General features: G+C 41.1%; 1 protein-coding gene across 3 annotated transcripts; it reads right to left on the bottom strand.

The window, feature by feature from the left end:
• Positions 1-1688: 1688 nt before the first annotated feature.
• Positions 1689-22845, bottom strand: LOC125343809 (transmembrane and coiled-coil domain-containing protein 5A-like). 3 transcript variants are annotated; one of them, XM_048336360.1, is made up of 14 exons: positions 22619-22845; positions 15688-15732; positions 13987-14031; positions 12969-13013; positions 12073-12219; positions 11538-11661; positions 11121-11171; positions 10302-10373; positions 8256-8312; positions 7760-7819; positions 7251-7315; positions 6229-6286; positions 4204-4244; positions 1689-2035 (listed from the first exon to the last, which is right to left on the bottom strand). In XM_048336360.1, the coding sequence occupies exons 1-14, from the start codon at positions 22639-22641 to the stop codon at positions 1837-1839; spliced, it is 1032 nt and encodes a 343-aa protein (XP_048192317.1). In that variant the 5' UTR covers positions 22642-22845; the 3' UTR covers positions 1689-1836. The 3 variants fall into 3 exon arrangements, with proteins under 3 accessions (XP_048192317.1, XP_048192316.1, XP_048192318.1); XM_048336359.1 differs by lacking the exon at positions 22619-22845 and adding an exon at positions 17713-17752; XM_048336361.1 differs by lacking the exons at positions 10302-10373; positions 22619-22845 and adding an exon at positions 17713-17752.
• Positions 22846-22937: the final 92 nt, after the last annotated feature.

Here is a 22937-nt window from a genome sequence, read left to right as displayed (position 1 = left end):
GGTCTCCACAGAACTTCATTGCATCACCTTGGGTAGGATCTCTTTCCAACAGTGACACCGTGTGGTCTCAAGCAGCAATGGCAGTGGACCAAGGCATCTCACTAGCTAGGATGTTCCCCTCCAGCCCACCAGCTTCACAGCTGTCAAACTCCCAACAATGGGGATGAGGGGGATGATGAGGTGGGGGGGGGGGATGGCATGAGAGAGAATGCTCAGAGGAAAGTTCAATACATTCTAATAATGAATGGCAAGTATATGAAGTGCTGTGATCTTAATTGGAAAATTTAAAGGTTACCCTGAGTTTATGCAGCAGTTTGTCAGTTCTGTGCTCAAGAGAGCTCAAGAAACCTGATAATGGCATGGTTCTTATCCTGAGCTCTTTGTCAAAGTTTTCCTGTATCTTTTTCTAAGATGTATGATATTTTTTCTTGGTAGGAAGACATATTGAGTGAGCTATGGTTTTAGGAGTTTAATTGCTAGTGTTTAATGATTGCACGGATGTCTGTCTGCTTTTTGCAGCACTTTCCCCCTCCACTGGAAACTCAGCCTCTTCCCCTATGAGCAATGTCTGACTCCTTTATGTTGTCACCCCTCATCCCTGAAGGAGGCCTTGGTCACATGAGAGGCTAACCAGTAAGCACTCCTTCCCCTTTGGCCACCCTGACTATGGGACATTTGTCGGTAGTTGAACCCAGAGGTGCCACTTTGCCTCTTCTTTGGGTTTTCCGCTGGAGCTATTGGACAAGACCAATCCTGCTGGTCTTCTCATATGGAATTTAGGCCGTTTGCAGCCATCTTGCCACTAAAAAGAGAATGAACACTCACAGAGGAGAAGAAAAGCTGATGAAGCCTTCTGATGTTTTGTTAAGGCTTCTGCATCCAGTTGGCCTGAAACTACAAATCTATTTTATTAATGGAAAAAAATTGTGGTTATGTTTGGTTTTCTGAATTGAGTTCTTGCCAGCTTTGAATTTAGGATCCCATGCCTAGGCCTACTGAGAAACTGCGATTACAGGCATGTTGTAACATAGACATCACTATAAATAACTTGATTACATGAGGACATATGCACACATATATATGCATATATGATATATGTGCTACAAACTAGCTTAAGCCAATGTTACAACTTCTAGTATAAGTAATGAGCAGTGTTATACATTTCAATGACCTTGTTTTTTGAGACTTTTAAGGTTTACTGGAGTCATTGATCCAATCCTTTCTTTTACAAAACTTTGGTGTGTGTATGTGTGGGAAGTTCTGGGTTTGAACTCAGGGCCTCACACTTGCTTGCCAGATGCTTTACCATTTGAGTTAGCCTCTGGTCCCCTTTGCTGTAGTTATTTTTTGAACAGGGCTCAAGTTTTTGCCCTGGTGTTCAGGATTGCAATTCTCCTATTGATGCTTCCTGCTGTCACAGTGGTGGCAGACGCCCAGCTTTTCATTGTTCAAGATGGTGTCGTGTGGACTTTTTCCCAGGGATGGCACTGAACTATAATCCTCCTCTTCTCTACCTCCTGAATAGCTAAGATTCTAGAGGAGAGCCACTGTGAGCAACTCTAATTTAGTTTAGCATCTTGATAATTCCCACAATCTTTCAAGTTCAATTACTTTCGGGTGCAATTTAGCTTATCCATATAGCCACAGAACCTTACTGACATTCTTTTAATGAGTAAGTTTCAAGCTGGGAAAGCCACAAGTTGTTAGAAAGTGGTAGGGTTTTCAGACCTCTATGGTAGAAGCTGAGGAAACTTTCTTTGCTCTACCAGGACCAGCATCTCCCATCTTTAGTCTTAGGTCTCACTTGCCCCTGTTTCCCGAGCGTCTGTCTGAGGATCAGTGAGGTAACACGTCCTCTGTCTCAAGTGTAAGGGACTGACAGAGGGCACGTGTCAGCTTCCACAATGTGTTTCTGTTGAATATCCTGGGAAGTATGGTGGCCAGGATATCTGGATTTATAAAACATAAATGAAAGACAAGGTATCCCAGCAGTCTGGCGAAAAATAAAGTGGTGTAAAGGAAAACACGAAAAATCCTGAGAAGAGAAAGACAAGCAACTGTTAGCAATTAGGAACCAAATTCTGAGTCATTCCTGACTACATGTTTGGATCCTTCTTGGTATTTCATTGTCTTCCTTTAAATGGTATCTTCTTTGCCCAGTCTTTCCTTTCTCAGCATATTTTTGGTAGCACTTACAGTATATAAAATCCAGGGTTTTGCACATGCTAGACAAGAAGTGAAATATATCCCCAGCCATCCTACTTTTTTCACCAAGGACTCACTATGTAGCTCAGGCTGGCCTCAAACTTGTGACCCTCCTGTTTCAGCCCCCTTAATTATAAGATTACAGGCATGAACTACCATGCCGTTACTTCTTTCTGTTTTAAATTTAATTTTTTCTTGATTATTTGTCAAAGTAGTTGCCTCAAATTATACCTCACTAGCAGAGCAGTTCTATGTACCCACATTCTCATCCAACACTTTATAAATCACTAAAGTTTGCCAGTCAAATGAGTATAACATATCCCATCAGGGCTACATTTGCATTCCTGGAAGATCAGTGTTACTAAACACCTATTTATAGATTGTCTTCTGTCTTTTCTTTTGCCCATCTGTCTACACAGATTAAATCTATTTCATTTTATTCAAATCTATAAAATAACTTTTGGGGAAATTGAAACTGAATTAAATCTGGTAATCTTTTGGACACAATAGAATGTTTTATTCAATCTATGCTTGTGATATTTCTCTTATTTAATCAATGTTATCTTTATTTCCTAATATAAATATATTTCTCTAGGGCAATCTTGCTTTTTTATCAACTGCTGAATTACTTAGATTCTTGGAAATGTTTTGTATGTAATACCCATACTACAATAATAATAATAAGCATAAAACAATTGGTACAAGAAAATCCACGCCAGTTTTTCCACAATATTTTCCTTACCCAGAAATACTAGTTCCTTCTACCCTGGATTAGATGCCCTGCTATGCCCATTTACCTAATAGAAAAATCCGTTTTCCCCATACTCTCTCAAATGTCCCTGGCTATGGTTGATGTTGACATTAGCCAGAGTCTATGCTAGTACAATGTCCTGGTCAGGATTAGAATCAGAGCTCTCCACAAAGCTCCTTCTTCTACTACTCAACCTGAAACCACATCTTCTCTGGACAAGAAAGTTCTGGGATGAGAAAATTCTGGGATTGTGTTCTCAGAGAATATCCCTGGGACAACCTAGCTTTAATCCTGAATTTGTTCTGAGAGAAAGACATGGTTTTTAACCAGATTCCCTTGATGAATACACCTCTCATTAAGACAGGAAATCCTTATCCTAGGCAATTTCATACAGGGGTCTGATATTCCAGAGGAACAGAAACTTCTGGGGAAGTTGTGCTAGTTGTTGCAGAATGTCGAATATGCAACACCTTACTTATGTAGTATAAAAAAGTATTCACTTGAGAAAATTTTTCAGACAATTACAGCTGACCTTTAAGCCCCAATAAATTTAACCATTTTGATGGAACTCTTTCTAAACCACATTTCATACCATTTGAATAAATGTTTCTTTGTCTTCACAAACATGTCTTCAGGAATGTAACTGGACCTTTTTCTTGAAATTGTGGGACCTCCATGACTACCAGTTTCACTCTGCTATAACACCATTCCATTGCTGTTAATATGCACTCCTGTGTTCAAATCTTTGAGTACTTAATTGGTTGGACAATTTTTTCTAGCAATTGTCATGTGCTGAACATGATTAAATTCCCTTTTCAAAGTTATTTCTGTCTTCCTGTCTCCTCCGGGGTGCTGCTGTGCTTCAAGCTCAGACTGCACTCCTCATTTCTAGTCTATTGATGCCAGGGAGAAACTGCGTACCTAACGCTAATTCTAATTGTTAAAGGGAGAAACATACAGTTTGCCACCTCCTCTCACTTAACCTGATTCCCATTTCTCATCACTTGAGGTTGTTAGAAAACTGAGATTATTAATATAATATGGACAAGGACATCATAAGTGAGGTACGTCGTGACTCTAGTTTGCTGACTTAAGTGTGTGTTCATGCAAGTCTATGTGTGTGTGTGTGTTTGTGTGTGCTTGCACATGCCTCAAAGGCATTCCTCGTCTACACTTTGCTTCTGTATCTGGATGGCCAAATAGAGTTCTAGATTTACAGGAAATTACTTTGAAGATATTTTGCTTACCTTTTACAAAACGATGTTGACTTTTTTAGAACAGAATTACACTATAAGTAAAAGAAAGGGCATTGATAAATGATTTCTGGAAGTTATCATCATTGGTAAACAATATGTAGGGAGTCATTACCAAAATGTAACATTTACATAACATCTCACAAATTCTTTTCACATGTACAGCACATGTAATTTCAAAGTTCTAACATATCATTGCTAGCATAATGATTATTTTACGTGAAGTCCTGTGGTTTAAACTCAGTGCTCCGTACTTGCTGGGCAAGCTCTCCACCATTTGAACCACACCTTCAGCCATTTTCAGATATGGTCTCACTTTTTGTAGGCGGCTGATCTCAGACTACGATGCCTCCAAAGTAGCTTGTATCCATCACCATTTATTTATTGGAAAGGGTATGTACTGAAAAGGGGATCTTGCTAATTTTCCTAGCTAGAGCTAGTCTGATCTGTACCTCCCCACTAGCTGGAATCACAGGTGTGCACCATTGTGCCTGGCTTCTTGTCAGCTCTGTGAGCTAGGGTCTTACTACATAGCTCAATGTGGCTGTAAAATAGATCCTCCTTGCCTCCATCTCCCAAATGCTGGCCGTAAAAGTCTTTACCAACATTCTAGGATCCTCTTATTACTAAAACTATCATTTTGTACAATACAGTGTAGCCAGTAAGTGGCTAGAGGAGATTTCCAGGCCAGGCCTGGACACTGGGTCCTTTGCCTCCACATCCTCTTGCTCTCTAGACAAGCGAATAGGCTATGAGAACCACACAAACATATCTTAAGAGACAAGTTTTAAAAGCAATAAAAATTAAAAGTCTTGGTTTTTTTATCTAAAGGTCTTGATTTCTGTAGCATCACGTTCCTAAATAATTTTCTGTTCTTTTATTGTCATTCTAACTTATGTATATGATCAAAAAGAAGAGAAGCTGAGTGACACTGGCTCACAGTTTTAATCCTAGCCATTCAGATGGCTGAGAACTGAGGACTGAGGTTCAAATCCAGCTTAGGAATACAAATACTAGACTCATCTCCAATTAACAATAAAAAGCCAGGACTAGAGGTGTGGTTCAAATGGCAGAGTGCCATCTTTCATTAAATAAAAACACACGGGGAAGAGAAATCATGATATGGTTGGAGGAGCAGGCTAAGCTTGGTCTGCAAAGCTGGGTCCAATTAATTTTAGGGCTTCTTCTTGTAGACTGCAATGTGACAGAATGACATTGTGAATCGTGCTCACCAGGATATATTCTAACATATATTAAGACATCTGGGTGATCTCAGGATACTGGTCAGTAGGTGATGTTTTCATTTAAAGAAGACATGAGTTCTTTTGACTGAGCTTACTGAGACTATATTAAATATGTAAGATTTCCGGTGATTTAAAGCCAGCATAAAGTAGAAAGGTAGAATCCAACAGAAGTTCATCTGTTAAATCTTTGTGCCTGATGCCACATGATACCATGCAAACCAAAGTGACTGGTGCTTTCCATCTGAAAGTTCTGTATCTTTCAGAGCTTTCCATGTAAGCTGGGAACTGCTGAATATGGAGAGGTGCGGAAGTTGTATCATGAAAAAGCAATGGCTTTCTAAGTTTTAGCACATGGGCCAACTGAAATTAAATAGTGTCAGATACCTGCTGCTCTGTGAAAAGTTTGGGACCGTGTTGGGATGATAGAAAAGAGTACTCTGGTTTCAGGAGAAGGGAGTCGTGCTGTGTGGGCCATCCCTCCACCTCTTTCTGGAGCATGCAATCAATTAATGACCTTTTCTACTTATGTTTGCAATTCTTAAGTATTAGACTAGTTGTTTGGGGTGACTTTTATTTGCATGGGTGGAAGAACAGGAAGAAGATTGTGTCTTAGCATCTTTTTCTAAACTGTTGATTCAAGTTAGATTCCTTGGAATTAAGGCTGGCAATTCTTGGAGCATGCACACAGGAAGATTTGCTATGTACCTAGTGGTGTATAGCTTTTAAAACTTCTTTGAAAGGCTGAGAAGGGTTGAAGAGAGAATGAATTGCTCACCTCATGATTTTGGCTGTCTTCAGTGCTTATTAGGGAAGTCATGTTTAACACTTTTGATCTGTGAGGAAAAGAACCAAGAAAGAGTTTGAACAAATCATTGAATCACTCATACTCTTGAGAGGACTATTTACAAACAGTTCAAAATTGGCATCCCTATAACTAATTTAAGTTTACATTAATTAAACCAAACTTTAGTTACTCAGTTATACTGGCCATTATTTTCCAAAGTGCTCAGTTGTCACCAGTAGCCACCTGTTGGATACCACAGAATGTTCTATTACGCAGCTCTGTTCTAGAATCTTAGCTTAATGGTCAAGCCCAACCTAATGACAGATTTGAGGGGACACATCCTTTAGGAGACCTCCATGTTTTAGGATACTAAGCTTCTAGGCCACTGTCCTTATAACCATCCTAGAGGCCCTGTGCAGTTTAGGCCTCTCGTTCTGGATGTAAACAGCCCCAATATTTAATAAATAGAAATACTTATGACTGAATTGATGTTTCACTTACAAAGAGGGTCAAAAACAGGGTTCAACTTTTTTCATTTTGGATAGATAGCATTTATATACTTGACAAACAGGAATTTAGGGGGTCAGAATTTCTTTCTCACTTGAAATGTGTACTTTTCCTCATTAAATAAATGCACACTGCATGGTTCTGAGTTTCCTAATGTTTTAGTTCCAGTGTGTTTAGAAGGGAGGTGTAGGCCTCTCCTGTATGATTGTGTATCATACAGGAGATCATTATGGGACCTGGGGACAATAGTAAATTTAATATAGTACAAACCCAAATAACAATGTGTTAAGATTATGAAGGGAGACAGGTCTCTATGGCCCTTTAAGACTGGAATTTTAAAGTTGGTCTGGTGCAGCAGGGCTAAAGCAGATCACCACAAGATAAGGGGAACGCTGGGTTGCTGGGCCCACTCAGTTGCAGGGAGGAACTGCGATGAGTGTATGTGCCCCAACCCAAGCTGAGGTGCATTTCCCACTAAACCAGGCTCTTCCTCTGCCCAAACTCACAGTTCTATGTCAAGTAATTCGGTCTCTTGTTCTTCTTCTAATCTTCTCAGTGTTGCTTGGTAATTCTTCAAAGACAAATAAAGGAAGTTAAAGTTATGACTTAGATACTTTATGATTTTTCTCATTATCTGCGTATTTATTGTGCCCAAATGTGTATATTTAGTATTCCCACCATCACTTTCTATTTTCAGAGACCACCACCACCACTACCACCGTTCCTGATTTTTCACTTCACCTCAGCACTGGCTAGCTTCTTCAGGATGAATAAGATGAGAAATAGAAGGAGTAGACATCATTAATCTAACAGTACAGAACTGTGTGGGCCCCACACAGCTATGTGGGCATCAAGGACGTGTCATGTGGGGGGAGGGGACTGATGACCTGGAAATCTCTGCAGTCCCATGTTGAAGGGCTAAAGTTCTTCTAGATAGCACTCATTGAATAGCCTGGTTCCCCTTCATCCTGTATCTTTACAAACCCCTGGATGTCCCTTGCCTGAGAAGCTGTACCTTTATGCATCGGGCTTGATCTTCACAGAGCTGGGTCACAAACTCGTAGTCTTGCATTACCTGGGAAACCAACATAGGCCCTATATTTCTCTCAGTAAATGGCTAGAGAAGAGGAGTGTAATCTGTGTTACAGATCCAGTGTGGATTTCTAATTGTTCTACGTGTCTTTTTGTTGTGCACTTGAATTCATTTCACTTTTTCCCATAGATATAAGCCTTATTTTAGAGTTCAAATAGAAGTTCTTTGGTGGCAGTTGTGGGAGGGACAGATATTAACATATGGAAGATCAGATGATAGACTGGAGATTACACAGAATAAATTAAGGTGAAGGCAATCCAAGGATTGTAGCCACATTCCTTTTTTTTAACCTGTGCTAGCACCACAATGTTCCTGAGTCAGGAATACACACCAGTAATTTGAGTAATGTACTGAAACTGGCTTAGGTTCACATTTGCCTTTCTTAGGGGGACATATCAATGAAGTAAGTGCTTGTTACCTTAACCAGCTCCTTCTCTTGCTCTGTGCAGGAAGCTTCCAGCTGCTGTAGTTGAATCTACAAAAAAGAAGGGAGATGGGTCCCTGAGTGCAGAGTACAGAGGGTACCGGATTGGTGTGCTCCCTCAGAGCCTGTCTCACAGGCTGTGGAAGAGCATCTGGCTACAGCTTCAGATGTTGATGGAGTGAAGCCGCCCAGTGCTCCCTGCAGTTGCTTGGAGAATGTTGTACACTGAGCATCTATCTGTCTGCTGCTTCCTGGACCCCTGAGCTTCAGTTCTTTGCTTCCTTCTCTTATTAAGCTATTTCCATCGGAAATTACTATTCATCTTGAAAAGCTTTTCTCTTCTTTTATGAAGTCAGTTTGACTGGACAGTTCTTTGCTCACTCTTTTTTGGGGTTTTGGTTCAAGACCAGGACTTGAACTTGGTATCTGATGTTTTCTCTCACTGGCTGGTGTTCTACCCACAGAGCTTCCAACCCCTTGCTCTCTCTTTCACACCTTCTGCATTCCTTGTTCTCTCCTCTCTTTTTTAAAGTGTCTGATGAAAGACAATTCTGTATGAATGCTGCTGGACTGAAGACCTGAGGCTATTATGGGAAACAGGACTGACAGGCTTTTTCCCTCTACAGATGGCATTTTGTTGAGAGATTCCACAAAAGAGCTTAAGAATGTTATGCTCCACATTTGACACCAAGCAAAGAAAAATGTGATTCTTGAGTTGGAATCTAACTAATCAATATCACTCAAATGGAGATTCAGAAGGAACATTGTCAATGGGAGATTATTGCCAGGAGACTGCATGAAGAACTAGAAGAGGGTGACAGGAAGAGAAAAGGTGGGAAGGGCTTTCTGAGACTTGATTGTGTATGGTCATATAGTTTCCAGAAGGGATTTGTTTCTTCCTTCTAACATCAATACTTCGTTGGAAGTATGAACATGCAATCTGATTTATGATACAACAACAACAACGCCTTTTGGTTCCTGTCCTGGGTCATGAATTCACGGCCTGGGTGCTGATCCTGAAATTTTTGTTCAAGGCCAACTCTCTACCACTTGATCCACAGTTCCACTTGCATCTTTTTGTTTATAAAGGGAGATAAGAGTCTCATGGAGGTTTCCACCCAAGCTGGTTTCAAACCTCAGTCTTCAGACCTTAGTCACCTGAGTAGCTAGGATAACAGATGTGAGCCACTAGTGCCTGGTTTCTGCTCCTATATTTAATGTGTACATTTCTTCAGAAGCTTCACACACAGAAAGCATGGGTTTTAGAAGTTACATGAGGACAGATAAGGCAATTCTGGAGGAAGGGTCAAGATTGTACAATTCACTGATGCAAATAATTTTTTTAAAAAAGAATCATATATGCTCTCTGAATAGAAAAATGATCTCTAATTTGTATTTTTTATCAGATGAGTTGGGGTTCTTAGTTCTAGAATATGATTACAAGAAATGCAAAATATTGTCATATGAAGAGGAAGGAAAGGTCATTTAATATTTGAGTGACTAATTGAATAAAACCATAATTAAACATTTAAATTGCTTAGCACTAAGCAGACTTACAAGCCCTAACTCTTCCATTATGAACTTGTATGTGTGCGTTAGCCAGGCTTTTAAATACCAACTAAAATTATGTGACTTTGTGACAGTTTAGCCATAGAATAGAGAAAAGAATGTTTTTGATATACAGTCTTATTTGATGTTGGAACTGGGATGGAGAAGGAATGGTTTAATAGCCCAGATGCATATACCATATACCAAGTTAAGTTCTGGAGCCAGGGTTTAAATGGGGGCGGGGGTTCAACTATATTAGGTATTATTTGGATTTGTGCATTGCTCTGCTAGATAGCAGAGAGAACAACAAGTCTCGTTCAGAGTGAAGTTCCTCACTAAGGGAAAAGCGAGAGAGTTCAGTATTCAGCGGCTCAAGGCTTATGCTTGATAGGGAAGAAATAACTTCCCAAAACCTTGGCAGTTACTTCCAGCTTGACAGCTTGTGACCTGGTCATGTAGCCCTAGACCCATTGGAATTGCATTTCTATTTACCTTTGCCACTTCTGGACTTCTGTCCACATTGCCTCGCTTGAACTTCCTTTTCTCCTGTGACTTGCTTGAAAGCTACAGTTTCAAATAAAAATATAGATAAAAGAAATCAATGGAAGGAAAGATCCTCTAGTGTGTATGGACTACACTGTGGCTTGATGAAAACATTTGGGAGATGGTTGCTAGGGAGATGCTCAGTATCTTATGGAAACCTGTACTGCCTCTGATCTCTTCTCACTAGTCCTGTCACCAATGATGGAGGCCATCGAGGGCAAGGGTACTTGCGAGAATCCCTAGTTCATGCTACAATACCAAGGGGTGTTTCTCTGAACCCCTAGTTTATACTAGGCCACTGAGGGCTGTATGTATGTGTTACACAGTCAGGTAGTTCTAGGATATGCACTGGAATCTGAGGAGAAGTTGAGATAGAGGGTATGACTAGACCAGGGAGAGAAAAAACACTGGGATTAAATTATTTCAGTGGTGTGTATGACTTAAAGCCTGTTGAAGTTAAATTTAATCTGTCACCTTAGAGGTTCAAGTCAATCACTTGGATCAAAGTACCTGCTGGAATACATTTTTTTGTGACAGAATAAAGAACCCAAGGGGTCACTAAACACACCATTCACTCTTTCCATCTCATGCTTGCAGAGAAAATTAATGACATTGAGATCAAGCTTCAGCTTGGGAAAGCAGGCCAGAGAGCAGTGCCTACTGCAAGTGCAAGCATGCATTCCTTCCCCTCATGACCCCTTCCCCTCCTCACCTCTTTGATAAACGAGGGTGCTCAGGGGGCCCTGGGGAACAAAGAGCCCCACCCACCTTTGCCTGAAGTCCTGCTATGCTCTTGACCAGGGCCTTTTTCTTCTGTTCCTAGGGAGAGAAAGAAACAGAGCATTAAGTCTGCACCAGTGTACCTTCATCTGTTCTTATCCTGTTCATGGCTGGCACCCAGCAGACTTTTCCTGCTGTTATTAGGTCTCACTTGCATAAAGTGAGCAGGTCTTGGGATGGAGTCACTGGTGAAGTGTGTGCTAATATACCAGGAACATAGATGCCTCTCAATATTATATACTAGCAAGAAAGCCCTGCCCTCCACACATATGCTTCCATGTGTGACATATTCCATTATGACCTTAGAGTTGACTACTCTATGTGAAAAGATCTGCTTCCTGACCATGGATGGGGACAGGAGAGGGAATGAAAGCCAAGCAATGACTTCCCCAGTTTCTCACTTACAAGTCGATCTATTTCTTCTTTCAGATTCTGCAAGGCTGCTTCCCTTTCCTCTATGGAATTGTTTTCTTCCTCCAACTCCTCTTCTTCCGCTGGGTCACCAGCCCCAGTGATCTCAGTTTCCAGCCTGGATGACACAAGCACACTCTGTAAGGACCTAGGATTGGCAGTGGACTGATGAAACACTGCCATCTGTAAGAAGGGAACATCAGTGACCATGCATATGAATCTCAGTTAGGAAGCCTTTCTTTACTGGATCCGAAGAATCAGATCCCTTCCAAGGCTTGAAAAAGAAGATCTGTCTGATTCCCAGTCACCAATTCTCTCAATGGTCTCTCTCAACCTTTACCCAGTTGTAAGAAATTTATTTAAAACTTGCTATTTTTGGAGTTATGTACACAGAGAACTGAGAAAGAATGAAGGGGATTTTTTTTTCTATTCATGGTATAGTTTTCTAGAGTCTCTTTTTCTCCTTCACCCCCTTTGTTCCGGGTTGAGAATTCCCCTGAACTATTGTCTTATTTTTCCCAAGACTCACCTCTGGATCTCACGTTCTTTCTCTTGGATTTTGAGAAGAAGCTCCTGGTTTTCTTCATCTAGTCTCTGCATATCACTTTCAAGGTGAATAGTCAAGCGTGTAATAGTCTTCTTTAACTGGGTCTGTCTTAAGATCATTTTTTCTGACCTATGGATTCAGCCCCACAATGAAGAGGGCCAGTTATTTCCAGAGAAAAAATCCTTGGGCCAATAGGGATATCTAACAAACATAGTTATCAAAACTGCTCCTTCTAGGAACATGCTTTTCCTTCATCACTCTGGAAAACTGTTATTTCTTATTCATGCATAAAATTTTGTCAATAGTTCACAACTCAGCAAGGGACATATTTTCCACACCATCTTTTCCCAAGTGCCCAGATAACACACATTTCCATGCTGGCTCCATGTACATCTTTGCTTCCTTAAATAGTCTCTACCATTGGAGAGAATCGTTTCCTGTGGCAATTGCTTTGCATATCGTTCTCAAATCCTATGTGTGTAATCTTTTGTTCATATTTTAATCACTTCTGCTTTATTGTGGTATTATATAGAATAAAAGCAGTTTCAATAGCATGTTAGGGCTTAAATCTTAAAAATAAGGGAATTTAATTAATAAACTTGCCCTTTTCTTATCTGTTACTAAATTCATTGAATTGCTTGTGAAGTTGTTATAGGGTAATAGGCTCAAAGACTTTTGCTTTTTTTGGAATATGTGTTGAATGGGTTAGTTTAGATGACAAATTCATAATCTTTATGTTTTTGTCCTTGGCAAACGGGAAGTGGGAGGTGAGTTGATGGAGATAGGATGGGGATGGAGACGAGAAGACAGTGAAGATAACAAAAGATGTGCTTTACAACTGGCCGCTGACAGTGGATAGCATCATCATGATTACTTACTCATAATCTAGCTGGTTCTCATTCCATTCCTCCACTGCAGATTCCCTAAAATGCCAGCAGAGATATATGTATGAATTGGGGATATGAGTCCATTTGTGAAGTACAGAAGTCTCCTCAAATACAAATAATTGATTTCCTGTCTCCAATCCCCCATTTTGCTTATGACAGAACTCAGCCTTCCATTTGGGCTCTGATCTGATTCTGCCTGAGCAATGGAACAGTGAGGATTCAGGAGGGAAGGGGGGAGAAATATAAGGGAGGAGGAAACAACTTTGACAAGAAAGGTACCTTGCATATGTAAATGTAAACCCTCTGTACATCACCTTGACAATACAATTAAATTTAAAAGTGTCAATATCCAGAGAGCACATACAATCAAAACTTGGTTTCCAATATACATCAACTTGGAATTTGACAAGATAAGAGCAAGAGAAAGCAATTATAAGTTACTCCCAATTCCCTCTTGCTTTTAGCGTAGTTGGTTCCCTTAAGGCTCCAAAGGCCTCTGTGTGTATGACTCATTTCCTCACACTTGACCTCTGCTCTCCATATTGGCCTTGTTGAGCCACTTTTCTTATCCAGGGGCCTCAGGAAACCAAGCTGTGCCTTTCCCTGATCATGTCTTGTAGTCCCTACCTTCTCCAGAATTTACCTCTCTTCTCATGTGTTTTGTCTTCTTGGTCTGGCCCCTAGTCAATGAAATTCCCATTTCTTATATGCAATAAATTCATTGGTTTCTAATTGAAGTTGTTATAGGATAATAAGGCTCTGAGACATTTACTTTGTGTACAAATGGAGTACACAATATTGAAAAGTAATGTGTGTTGAATGGGTAGTTTTGAAGAAAAATTCATAATCATTCATCCTTTGTAGAGGAATGGAGTGTTTGGGAAAGGGCTAGTGGGGGACGAGAGGATGGAGATAGGAGGGACATGGAGTCTAGAAGACAGGGAAGATAACAAGAGGCTTGCTTTACAGCTGCTCCCTGGAAGTGGATACTGTCACCATGATTACTTACATATAATCTAGCTGGTCATCAGTCCATTCCTCCATTCCGGATTCCCTAAAAAGGCAGCAGAGATATATGTATGAATTAGGGATATGAGTAAACTTGTGAAGTGCAGAAATCTCCCCAAATACAAAAGAACTGATTTCGTTTCTCCTATCCCCCATTTTGGTTATGACAGAACTCCGCCTTCCATTTTGGCCCTGATCTGATTGTACCTGAGGAAACAAATGGTGAGGAAGCAAGAGGGAAGGGAGGAGAAAAATGAGGGAGGAACTAACAACTTTGACAAGAAATGTACTTACTACCTTATATACATGAGTGTAACCCATGTGTATATCACTTTGACAATACAATTAAATTTTAAAATATCAATGTCCAGTTAGCAGATACATTCAGAAATTGTTTTGCAATATAAATCCAGTTGGAATTTGACAAGATAAGAGAAAGAGGCAGAGATTATAAAAGAATTCCCATTCTCTCTTTCTTTAAGTGTAGTTGGTTTCCTTAAGGCTCCAAAGCCCTCAATGTCTGTGTCTCATTACCTTACACATCATCTCTGCTCTCCAGCGTGGCATCTATAAGCCACTCAGCATATACAGAGGGCTCAGAAACCAAGGTGTCCCTTTCCCTGGTCATTTGTCTTGTTCTCCAATCCTTTTCCACACGATACATCTCTTCTCATGTGTTTTGTCTTTTTGGTCTGGCTCCTGGTCAGTGACATTCCGTTTTCTTATTTTTTTTAACTTTTATTGTCAAACTGATATACAGAGCAGTTACAGTTTCATACGTTAGGCATTGGATACATTTCTTGTACTGTTTGTTACCTCCTCCCTCATTCCCCCCTCCCCCCTTTCCCTTGCCCTTTCCCCCCATGAGTTGTTCAGTAGATTTACACTAAACAGTTTTGCAAGTATTGCTCTTGTAATCGTTTATCTTTTTTACCCTGTGTCTCTCGATTTTGGTATTCCCTTTCACTTTCCTAGTTATAATACCTGAATACACGGTTTCCAATGTACTCAGATAAGATAAAGAAATAGTGCAGGTGCTAACGACCCGAAGACTGAGGCTGAAATCAGGAAAGCACCTCCTTTTGCAATAGCCCCCCAAAACATAAAATACCTAGGAATAACCTTAAACAAAGAAGTGAAAGACCTCTTTGATGAGAACTTTAAAAGCTTGAAAAATGAAATTAAGTCAGAACTAAGGAAATGGAAAAACCTCCCATGCTCCTGGATTGGGAGGATTAATATAATCAAAATGGCAATATTGCCAAAGGCTACCTACAAATTCAATGCAATATCCATTAATATCCCAACATCATTCTTTAATGAAATAGAGGAAGCAATCCAGAAATTCATATGGAACAATAAAAGACCTAGAAGAGCAAAGTCAATCCTTTTCTTTTATGTAAGTAATTCATTGGTTTTTCTTGGACGTTGTTATATGATAATAAGGTGCAGCTGCTTTTGTGTTGGTTAGGAATGCAGTATACAATATTGAAAAGTAAAGTCCCATTTTGAATGTGTATTTTAAATGAGATATTCATAATAAATCTCCTTTTGTAGACAAATGGAGTGCTTGGGAAACGGGAAGTGTGGAATGAGTGGATATAGATAGGAAGGAGATGGAGACTAGAAGACAGCATAGATACCAACATACTTGCTTTACAGCTGCTGCCTGGCAGTGGCTAACATCATCATGATTACTTACTTATAATCTAGCGGGCCGTCCTTCCATTCTTCCATTGTGGATTCCCTAAAATGCCAGCAGAAACATGTATGTATAAATTGGGGGTATGAGTACATTCGTGAAGTATGGAAGTCTCCCCAAATACATTTCCTATCTCCCATCCCCCAGTTTTGTTATGACAGAACTCAGCCTCCCATTTTGACCCTGATCTGAATCTGCCTGAGGAATGGAACAGTATGGATGCAGGAGGGAAGAGGGGAGAAAAATGACGGTGGAGGTAACAACTTTGAAAGGAAATGTACTCACTACCTTACTTACGTAACTGTTACCCTGTATACATCACCATGACCTGAAATTTAAAACTGTCAATGTCCAGTGAGCAGATATATTGAAAAATAGTTTTCCAATTAAATCAACTTGGAATTTGACAAGATAAGACAAAGCAACAGAGATTATAAATGAATGCCAATTCTCTCTTTCTTTCACTGTACGTGGTTTCCTTAACAAACCAAAAGCCTCAGTGTCTCTGCGTCATTACCTTACACATCATCTCTGCTCTCCAGCCTAGCCTCTATAATGCATTCATCTCATCCAGAGGGCTCAGAAAACAAAGCTGTCCCTTTCCCTGGTCATTTTTCTTGTTCTCCAATCCTTTTCCACACTATACCTCTCTTCTCATGTGTTTTGTCTTCTTGGTCTGGCCCCTAGTCAGTGATATTCCCTTTAGTTTATGTGAGAAAATGCAATGGTCTGTCTTGGAAGTTGTTAAGGGTCAGGGACTTTTGCTTTGTTTAGGAATGGAGTATAAGATATTGAAAATAAAGTCCTGTGCTGAATGGGTAGCTTAGATGAGAAATTCATAATCATTCTTACTTTGTAGAAGAATGGAATGCTTGGGAAAGGGGCAGTGCAGAATGAGTGGATAGAGGTAGGGGGATGATGGAGACTAGAATACAGGGAAGATAACAAAACATGTGCTTTACACCTGGTCCCTGGCAGTGGATAGCATCATCATGGTTACTTATTATCCAGCTGGTCGACCTTGCATTCTTCTATTACGGATTTCCTAAAAATCCAGGAGATATAACTACCAATTGGAGGTAGGAGTCCTTTTGTGAAATGCAGAAGTCCCTCCACATACTAAAGATCTTATTTCCTTTCTCCTATACCCCATTTTGGTTATGACATACCCAGCCTTCCATTTTGGCTCTGATCTGCCTCTGCCTGAGGGTGCAGAACAGTGAGTACGCAGGAGCAAAGGGCAAAGAAAAATTATGGAGGCGCTAACAACTTTGACAAGAAATGTACTCAGTACCTTACGTATATAACTGTAAACTCTCTGTATATCACATTGGCATTAAAATCAAATTTAAATCTTCAATGTCCAGTGAGCAGATACATTCAGAAATTGTTTTGCAATATAAATCAACTTGGAATTTGACAAGATAAGAGCAAGAGGCACAGACTATGAATTATTCCCAATTCTCTCTTTCTTTTAGTTTAGTTGCTTTCCTTAAGGCTAGAAAGGCCTCAGTATCTTTGCCTCATTTCCTCACACATCATCTCTGTTCTCCAGACTTGCCTAGAAGCCATTGGTTTTATACAGAAAGCTCCCAAAGCCAAGCTCTCCCTTTCCTTGGTCATTTGTCTGGTTCTCCCTTTCTTCTCCAGATTTTACCTCTTTTCTCATGTGTTTTGTCTTCTTGGTCTGCCCCCTACTCAATGACATTCCCTTTCCTTATATGTAGCAAAACGCATTGGTTTGTCTTGGAAGTTGTTTTAAGGTAATAAAGGTCAGGGATTTTGCTTTGCTTAAGAATGGAGTATATGATATTGAAAAATAAATCCTCTGTTGAATGGGTAATTTAAATGAGAAATTCATAATCATTCTTTTTTTTGTAGAGGAATGGAGTGATTGTGAAATGGGCATTGGGGAATTAGTGGATTGTAACAGAAGGGAGATAGAGACTAAAAGACAGTGAAGTTACGAACAGGCTTGCTTTACAGATGGCCCTGGCTGTGGATAGCATCATCATGATTTCTTACTTATAATCTCGATGATCTTCCTTGCCTTCTTCCATTCCGGATTCCCTAAATAGCCAGGAGAGAGGTATCTATGAATAGGGGATAGGAACCCATTTGTGAAGTACTGAAGTCTCCCCAAATCTTTTTTTTTTTTTTTTTTTTTTTTTGGCCAGTCCTGGGCCTTGGACTCAGGGCCTGAGCACTGTCCCTGGCTTCTTCCCGCTCAAGGCTAGCAATCTGCCTCTTGAGCCATAGCGCCGCTTCTGGCCGTTTTCTGTATATGTGGTGCTGGGGAATCGAACCTAGGGCCTCGTGTATCCGAGGCAGGCACTCTTGCCACTAGGCTATATCCCCAGCCCTCCCCAAATCTTAACGAGCTGATTTCCTTTCTCCAGCCCCCCATTTGGGTTATGACAGAACTGAGCCTTCTATTTTGGCCCTGATCTGATTCTAGCTGAGGAATGGAACAGTTGGGATGCAGGAAGGAAGCAGTGAGAAAAATGAGAAAGGAGCTAACAATTTTGACAGAAATGTACTCACTACCTTATTGACCCCTTTGTACATCACCTTGACAATAAAATTTATAAATGTCAATATCCAGTGAGCTAATGCATTTAGAAATTTTTTAAATATAAATCCAGTTGAAATTTGACAAGATAAGAGGGAGAGACAGAGATTGTATATCACTCTCAATTCTCTCTTTCTTTCAGTGTAGTTGGTTTCCTTAAGGCTCCAAGTACCTCCGTGTCTGTTCCTCATTTCCTCACACATCATCTCTGCTCTCCAGCCTGGCCTCTAGAAGCCACTTGTCTTATAGAGGGCTCAGGAAACCAAGCTACCCCTTTCCCTGCTCATTTGTGTTGTTGTCCTTTCCTTCTCCAGACTTTACCTCTCTTCTCAAGTGCTTTGTTTTCTTGGTCCAGCCCCAGTCAGTGACTTTCTGTTTTGTTATATGTAAGAAAATGCATTGGTGTGTCTTGAATTGTTATAAGGTCATAAAGCTCATGGACTTTTGCTTTGTTTAAGAATAGAGGATATAATATTGAATAAAATCCTCTGCTGAATGGGTACATTAGATGAATAATTCATAATCATTCTGCCTTTGTAGAGGAATGGAGTGCTTGGGAAAGGGGCATGGGGGAAAGAGTGGATGGAGATAGGAGGGAGATGGAGACTAGAAGACAAAGATGATACCAACAGACTTGCTTTACAGCTGGTGCCTGGTAGTACATAGACTCATCATGATTACTTATTTATAATCTAGCTGGTCATCCTTGCCTTCTTCCATTCCGGAGTTCCTAAAAATCCAGGAAAGGTGTAACTATGAATTGGTGATAGGAGTCCATTTGTGAAGTACAGAAGTCTCCCCAAATACTAAAGATATGATTTCCTTTGTCCAATCCCCCATTTTGGTTATGACAGAAATAAGCCTTCCATTTTTGCCCTCTTCTGATTCTGCCTAAGGAATAGAACAGTGAGTATGCAGGAGGGAAGAGTGAAGAAAAATGACAGAGAGGCTAACAACTTTGACAAAAATGTACGCACTATCTTAAATATCTAACTGTAACATCCCTGTACATCAACTTGACATTAAAATCAAGAGACACAGGGTAAAAAAGACAAACGACTACAAAAGTAATGCCTGTAAAACTGTTTGGTGTAGGTGAACTGAACAACTCTTGGGGGGAGGGAGGGAAAGGGGGAGGGGAGGGAGGAATGGGGGAGGAGGTAACAAACAGTAAAAGAAATGTATCCAATGCCTAACATATGAAACTGTAACCTCTCTGTACATCAGTTTGAAAATAAAATATATATGTATAAAAATAAAATAAAATAAAATTTAAAATTTCAATGTCTATTGAGCAGATTCATTCAGAATTTGCTTTCCAATATAAATGAACTTGGAATTTGACAAGAGCAAAAGACAGATTATAAATTACTCCCAATGCTCTCTTTCTTGTAGTGTAGTTGTTTTCCTTAAGATACAAGGCATCACTATTTGTGCCTCATTTTCACACATATCATTGCTGCTCTCCAGTTTGGCATCTGTCAGCCAGTAAGTAGACTCATTGTCCTAATACAGAGGACTCAGTACACCAGGCTGCCCCTTTCCCTGGTCATTTCTCTTGTTCTCCCTTTCTTCTCCAGACATTACCTCTCTCCTCATAGGTTTTGTCTTCTTGGTCTGGCCCCTAGTCAATGAGAATCTGTAGAATCTAATCTTTTCCCAGGACAACCATTCAGTAGAATCTCCGCCCATTCCAATGGCAGTTACTCTGCTGTTCATTAGGGCGGGGCAGCATGTCACAGTGGGGGGTGGCAACAGTTTCTCTTCATCTCTGCAGAGATGGCATCTCTAAGGTGTGAGGGTTTCATGACCAAGCTTGCTATAAGTATGAAAAGCTTTAGCTGGTCTGGTTTCAGAGCAGAAGACAGGGGCAGCCTTCAAAACCATTTCTGAGGGCCAAAGCTTCCTTCCTGCCCCAGTGCGGCTGAGGTGGGAACTCGGGGTGTTTTAGCCACAATTCCTACTTTTATCTGAGCTGGTCTATGCTCACCAAATTACAAAATATTCAATAAATACTAAGACTACTTCATCAGACATGTTCTAAAAACTAGGGAGCAATAGTTAATGAAATATCACAGAGTGTTTACCCTCACAGAGTTGTGTGTGTGTCTACATGTAGGATTTTGAAGTTTTGAGTTTTAAATTGAGAAAATGGTTGGTGTCTACCCTGGCCTGGAAGTGGGGTGTAGATGTGAGTGAAGAGGCCACAATGTTGATCTTTGTTCTTGTCTTCTACCAGCCCCCTTCCTGGTAACCATGGCCTTAAAGTCTCCTTTGTATACTCAGAAGATTCCAGTTTCTTTCCTCCACTTTTCAAAGCTGTTTCATTTCTTTACTTTTTTTCGGAAATCACTTTATGTTCAGTGCTTTTCCTTTCTACGCAAACTTTCTGGTGGTGTCAGATGTGTTCCCCCAAAATGGATACCAGGCAGCAAGGTTCTCAAACCACCTACTTGTAATTCCTCTAATACCACACCAGGGTCTCTTCCTGTCCCCAAGTCCTCTTTGAAATATTTTAAGGGCAAGAATACAGGAGACTTCCTCAAATTTCTCCAGGAAAAGCCCCTGATGAAAACCCTGATTGAGTGAGACTCTTTGGGGACTTTACGTGTAGGATTAAATGACTCCCGTCTGATGACTCCACCTGGCGCCAATGCAGAAGTAAGAAGTGAATGTGGCTGCACCGAACCCTCCAGACCCAACAGCAGAATAAATAAATAAACCAACAAACAGCACAAACGGATAGGATATCCAGCATTCTAGCAGGCTATTTCTCCTTTAAGTAGAGCCAAGAACTGCTGAATCCCTTTGTTAAACTCCTTTTGTACATGATAATGGCTTATTATTTTTTTTTTTTTGGCCAGTCCTGGGCCTTGGACTCAGGGCCTGAGCACTGTCCCTGGCTTCTTCCCGCTCAAGGCTAGCACTCTGCCACGTGAGCCACAGCGCCGCTTCTGGCCGTTTTTTCTGTATATGTGGTGCTGGGGAATCGAACCTAGGGCCTCGTGTATCCGAGGCAGGCACTCTTGCCACTAGGCTATATCCCCAGCCCAATGGCTTATTTTTAGTTTTAAAAACTGTGCAAATTGAAAGCTCATTTTTGTAGTATTCAATGGCTACCTGTAGGGGAACATTTTTTTTAATTTCCCTTAAATCATTTTATTGTTATTAAAATGAGACATACAGAGTAGTTACAGTTACACAAGTCAGGCGATGAGTGCATTTCTTTTTGGACAATGCTGCCCCTACCCCACTCTCTCCAGTTTTTCCCTCTCACCCCCCCCCCAAAGTTGTATCATTAACTTTCAACCTAGTGTCTAGTGAGTACCATTGCTGCATTTGTTCACCCACTGTCCCTCCATTTCTGTGGCCCTTACCCTCCAAAAGACAAAGAAATGAACAAACAAGACAAAAAGAAAACAAAAACAACAACAAATGAAAAAAAACACCACTTGTTTCCATTTCCTGGAGTTCATTCCTATATTTTATATATGATCAGCGGCACATAAGACACTGTACCCGTGTTCCTCTCCTAAGAGTATTCTTGTAGGGGAACTTCTAACTTTATGGGAGGCATGCACAATAAACATGATTTTTTTTTACTTCTTTAGTGTTTGGATAGAAAGGCAGAGTAGAGTATACCATTAAAAGTCACAAGCCACTGTACACCCATGGCTCATGGCTATAATCCTAGCTACTCTGTGGGAGGGGGGAAATCCCAGTGTAAACTTGACCTTGCTTGGCTATTGCTTCTGACTGAGGAGGACTCAAAACTTGACTCTGTAAAATATGTCATTAGTTTCTAAATAGGAATCAATCTTTCTCCCCTGCCGGTGGTGGGGTGCCCCCATCCCATTCTCACAGCTCCCAGAGCTGCATGAGACATGTGGTTGAAGAAGGGAAGTAGAATGGAGTTCGGGGCCTGGAGCTTCAAAGGCAACAGTGGCTGCTGTAGTAAAGACAGCAGAGAGCCCTGTAGAACCCACAGAGGTTGCTTATGCTAATTTGATAGACTTAGAAGGATTAACACATTGATGCATTATTAGCACCTTTATAGAAAATTTTCTAAGAGTTAAGTCATTGTTTTAATTGGCGTATTTTTGCTGATGCTGTTGATGAGAACAGGGAACAGGCCTGATTAGTATTTATCCCGTGGCTCCCAGCCTGGCCATGGAGCGCAGAACATTCAGAAAAACTGGGTCTGGAGGTGCCCCGCCTGCTCCAACAAAATTTTTTAGAATCCTGCTCTATGACCAGTCCAACCCCAAAGCCCTCAGGTCCCTACAGTGTGGAGAAGGAAGTAGTCTAGGTGGGGAACTCAAAGACCTCATTCCAGCCTCAACTGTGCTGTCTACTCACCCTTCAAACCCCAGAGCCTGCATTTCTGCATCTGCCAACTCTTGTGACCTGGGAGCGAGAAAATCCACCGAGGGGCATGCTCGCAGGAAGCTGGCTTCTAGGTCGGGAGTTGGAGGCTCCGGGGCGTTCGTGGCACCGCGGCGCGCGCGCGCCCGCGGGCGTGAGGGCGCGCGCTGAGTGCGCGGCGCCGGCGTCGCAGGCACGCGGCCAGGGCGCGCTCCCTAGGAAGGGAGGCGTGGTGTCGGCGGGGAGGGGAGGGGGAGGAGGGTGGCGCGCGGCCGGGGTGGGGTGGGGGAAGGGTCGGGTATCGGCGAACTCG

The sequence above is a fragment of the Perognathus longimembris genome, chromosome 28 (assembly GCF_023159225.1).
Source record: "Perognathus longimembris pacificus isolate PPM17 chromosome 28, ASM2315922v1, whole genome shotgun sequence".
Lineage (NCBI taxonomy): Eukaryota > Metazoa > Chordata > Mammalia > Rodentia > Heteromyidae > Perognathus > Perognathus longimembris.
Note: the sequence above shows the minus strand (reverse complement) of the source record. Positions and strands in the feature narration are given on the sequence as shown.

Coding starts and splice junctions, on each gene's coding strand:
- LOC125343809 (XM_048336359.1), bottom strand. CDS start 17,747: ATGGAAGAAGGCAAGGAAGATCATCGAGATTATAA. Junction 10,374..11,120: donor TAGCAGGACTTCAGGCAAAG/GTGGGTGGGGCT, acceptor TTGAAACTGTAG/CTTTCAAGCAAGTCACAGGA. Junction 4,245..6,228: donor AAGACAGCCAAAATCATGAG/GTGAGCAATTCA, acceptor TTTTACTTATAG/TGTAATTCTGTTCTAAAAAA.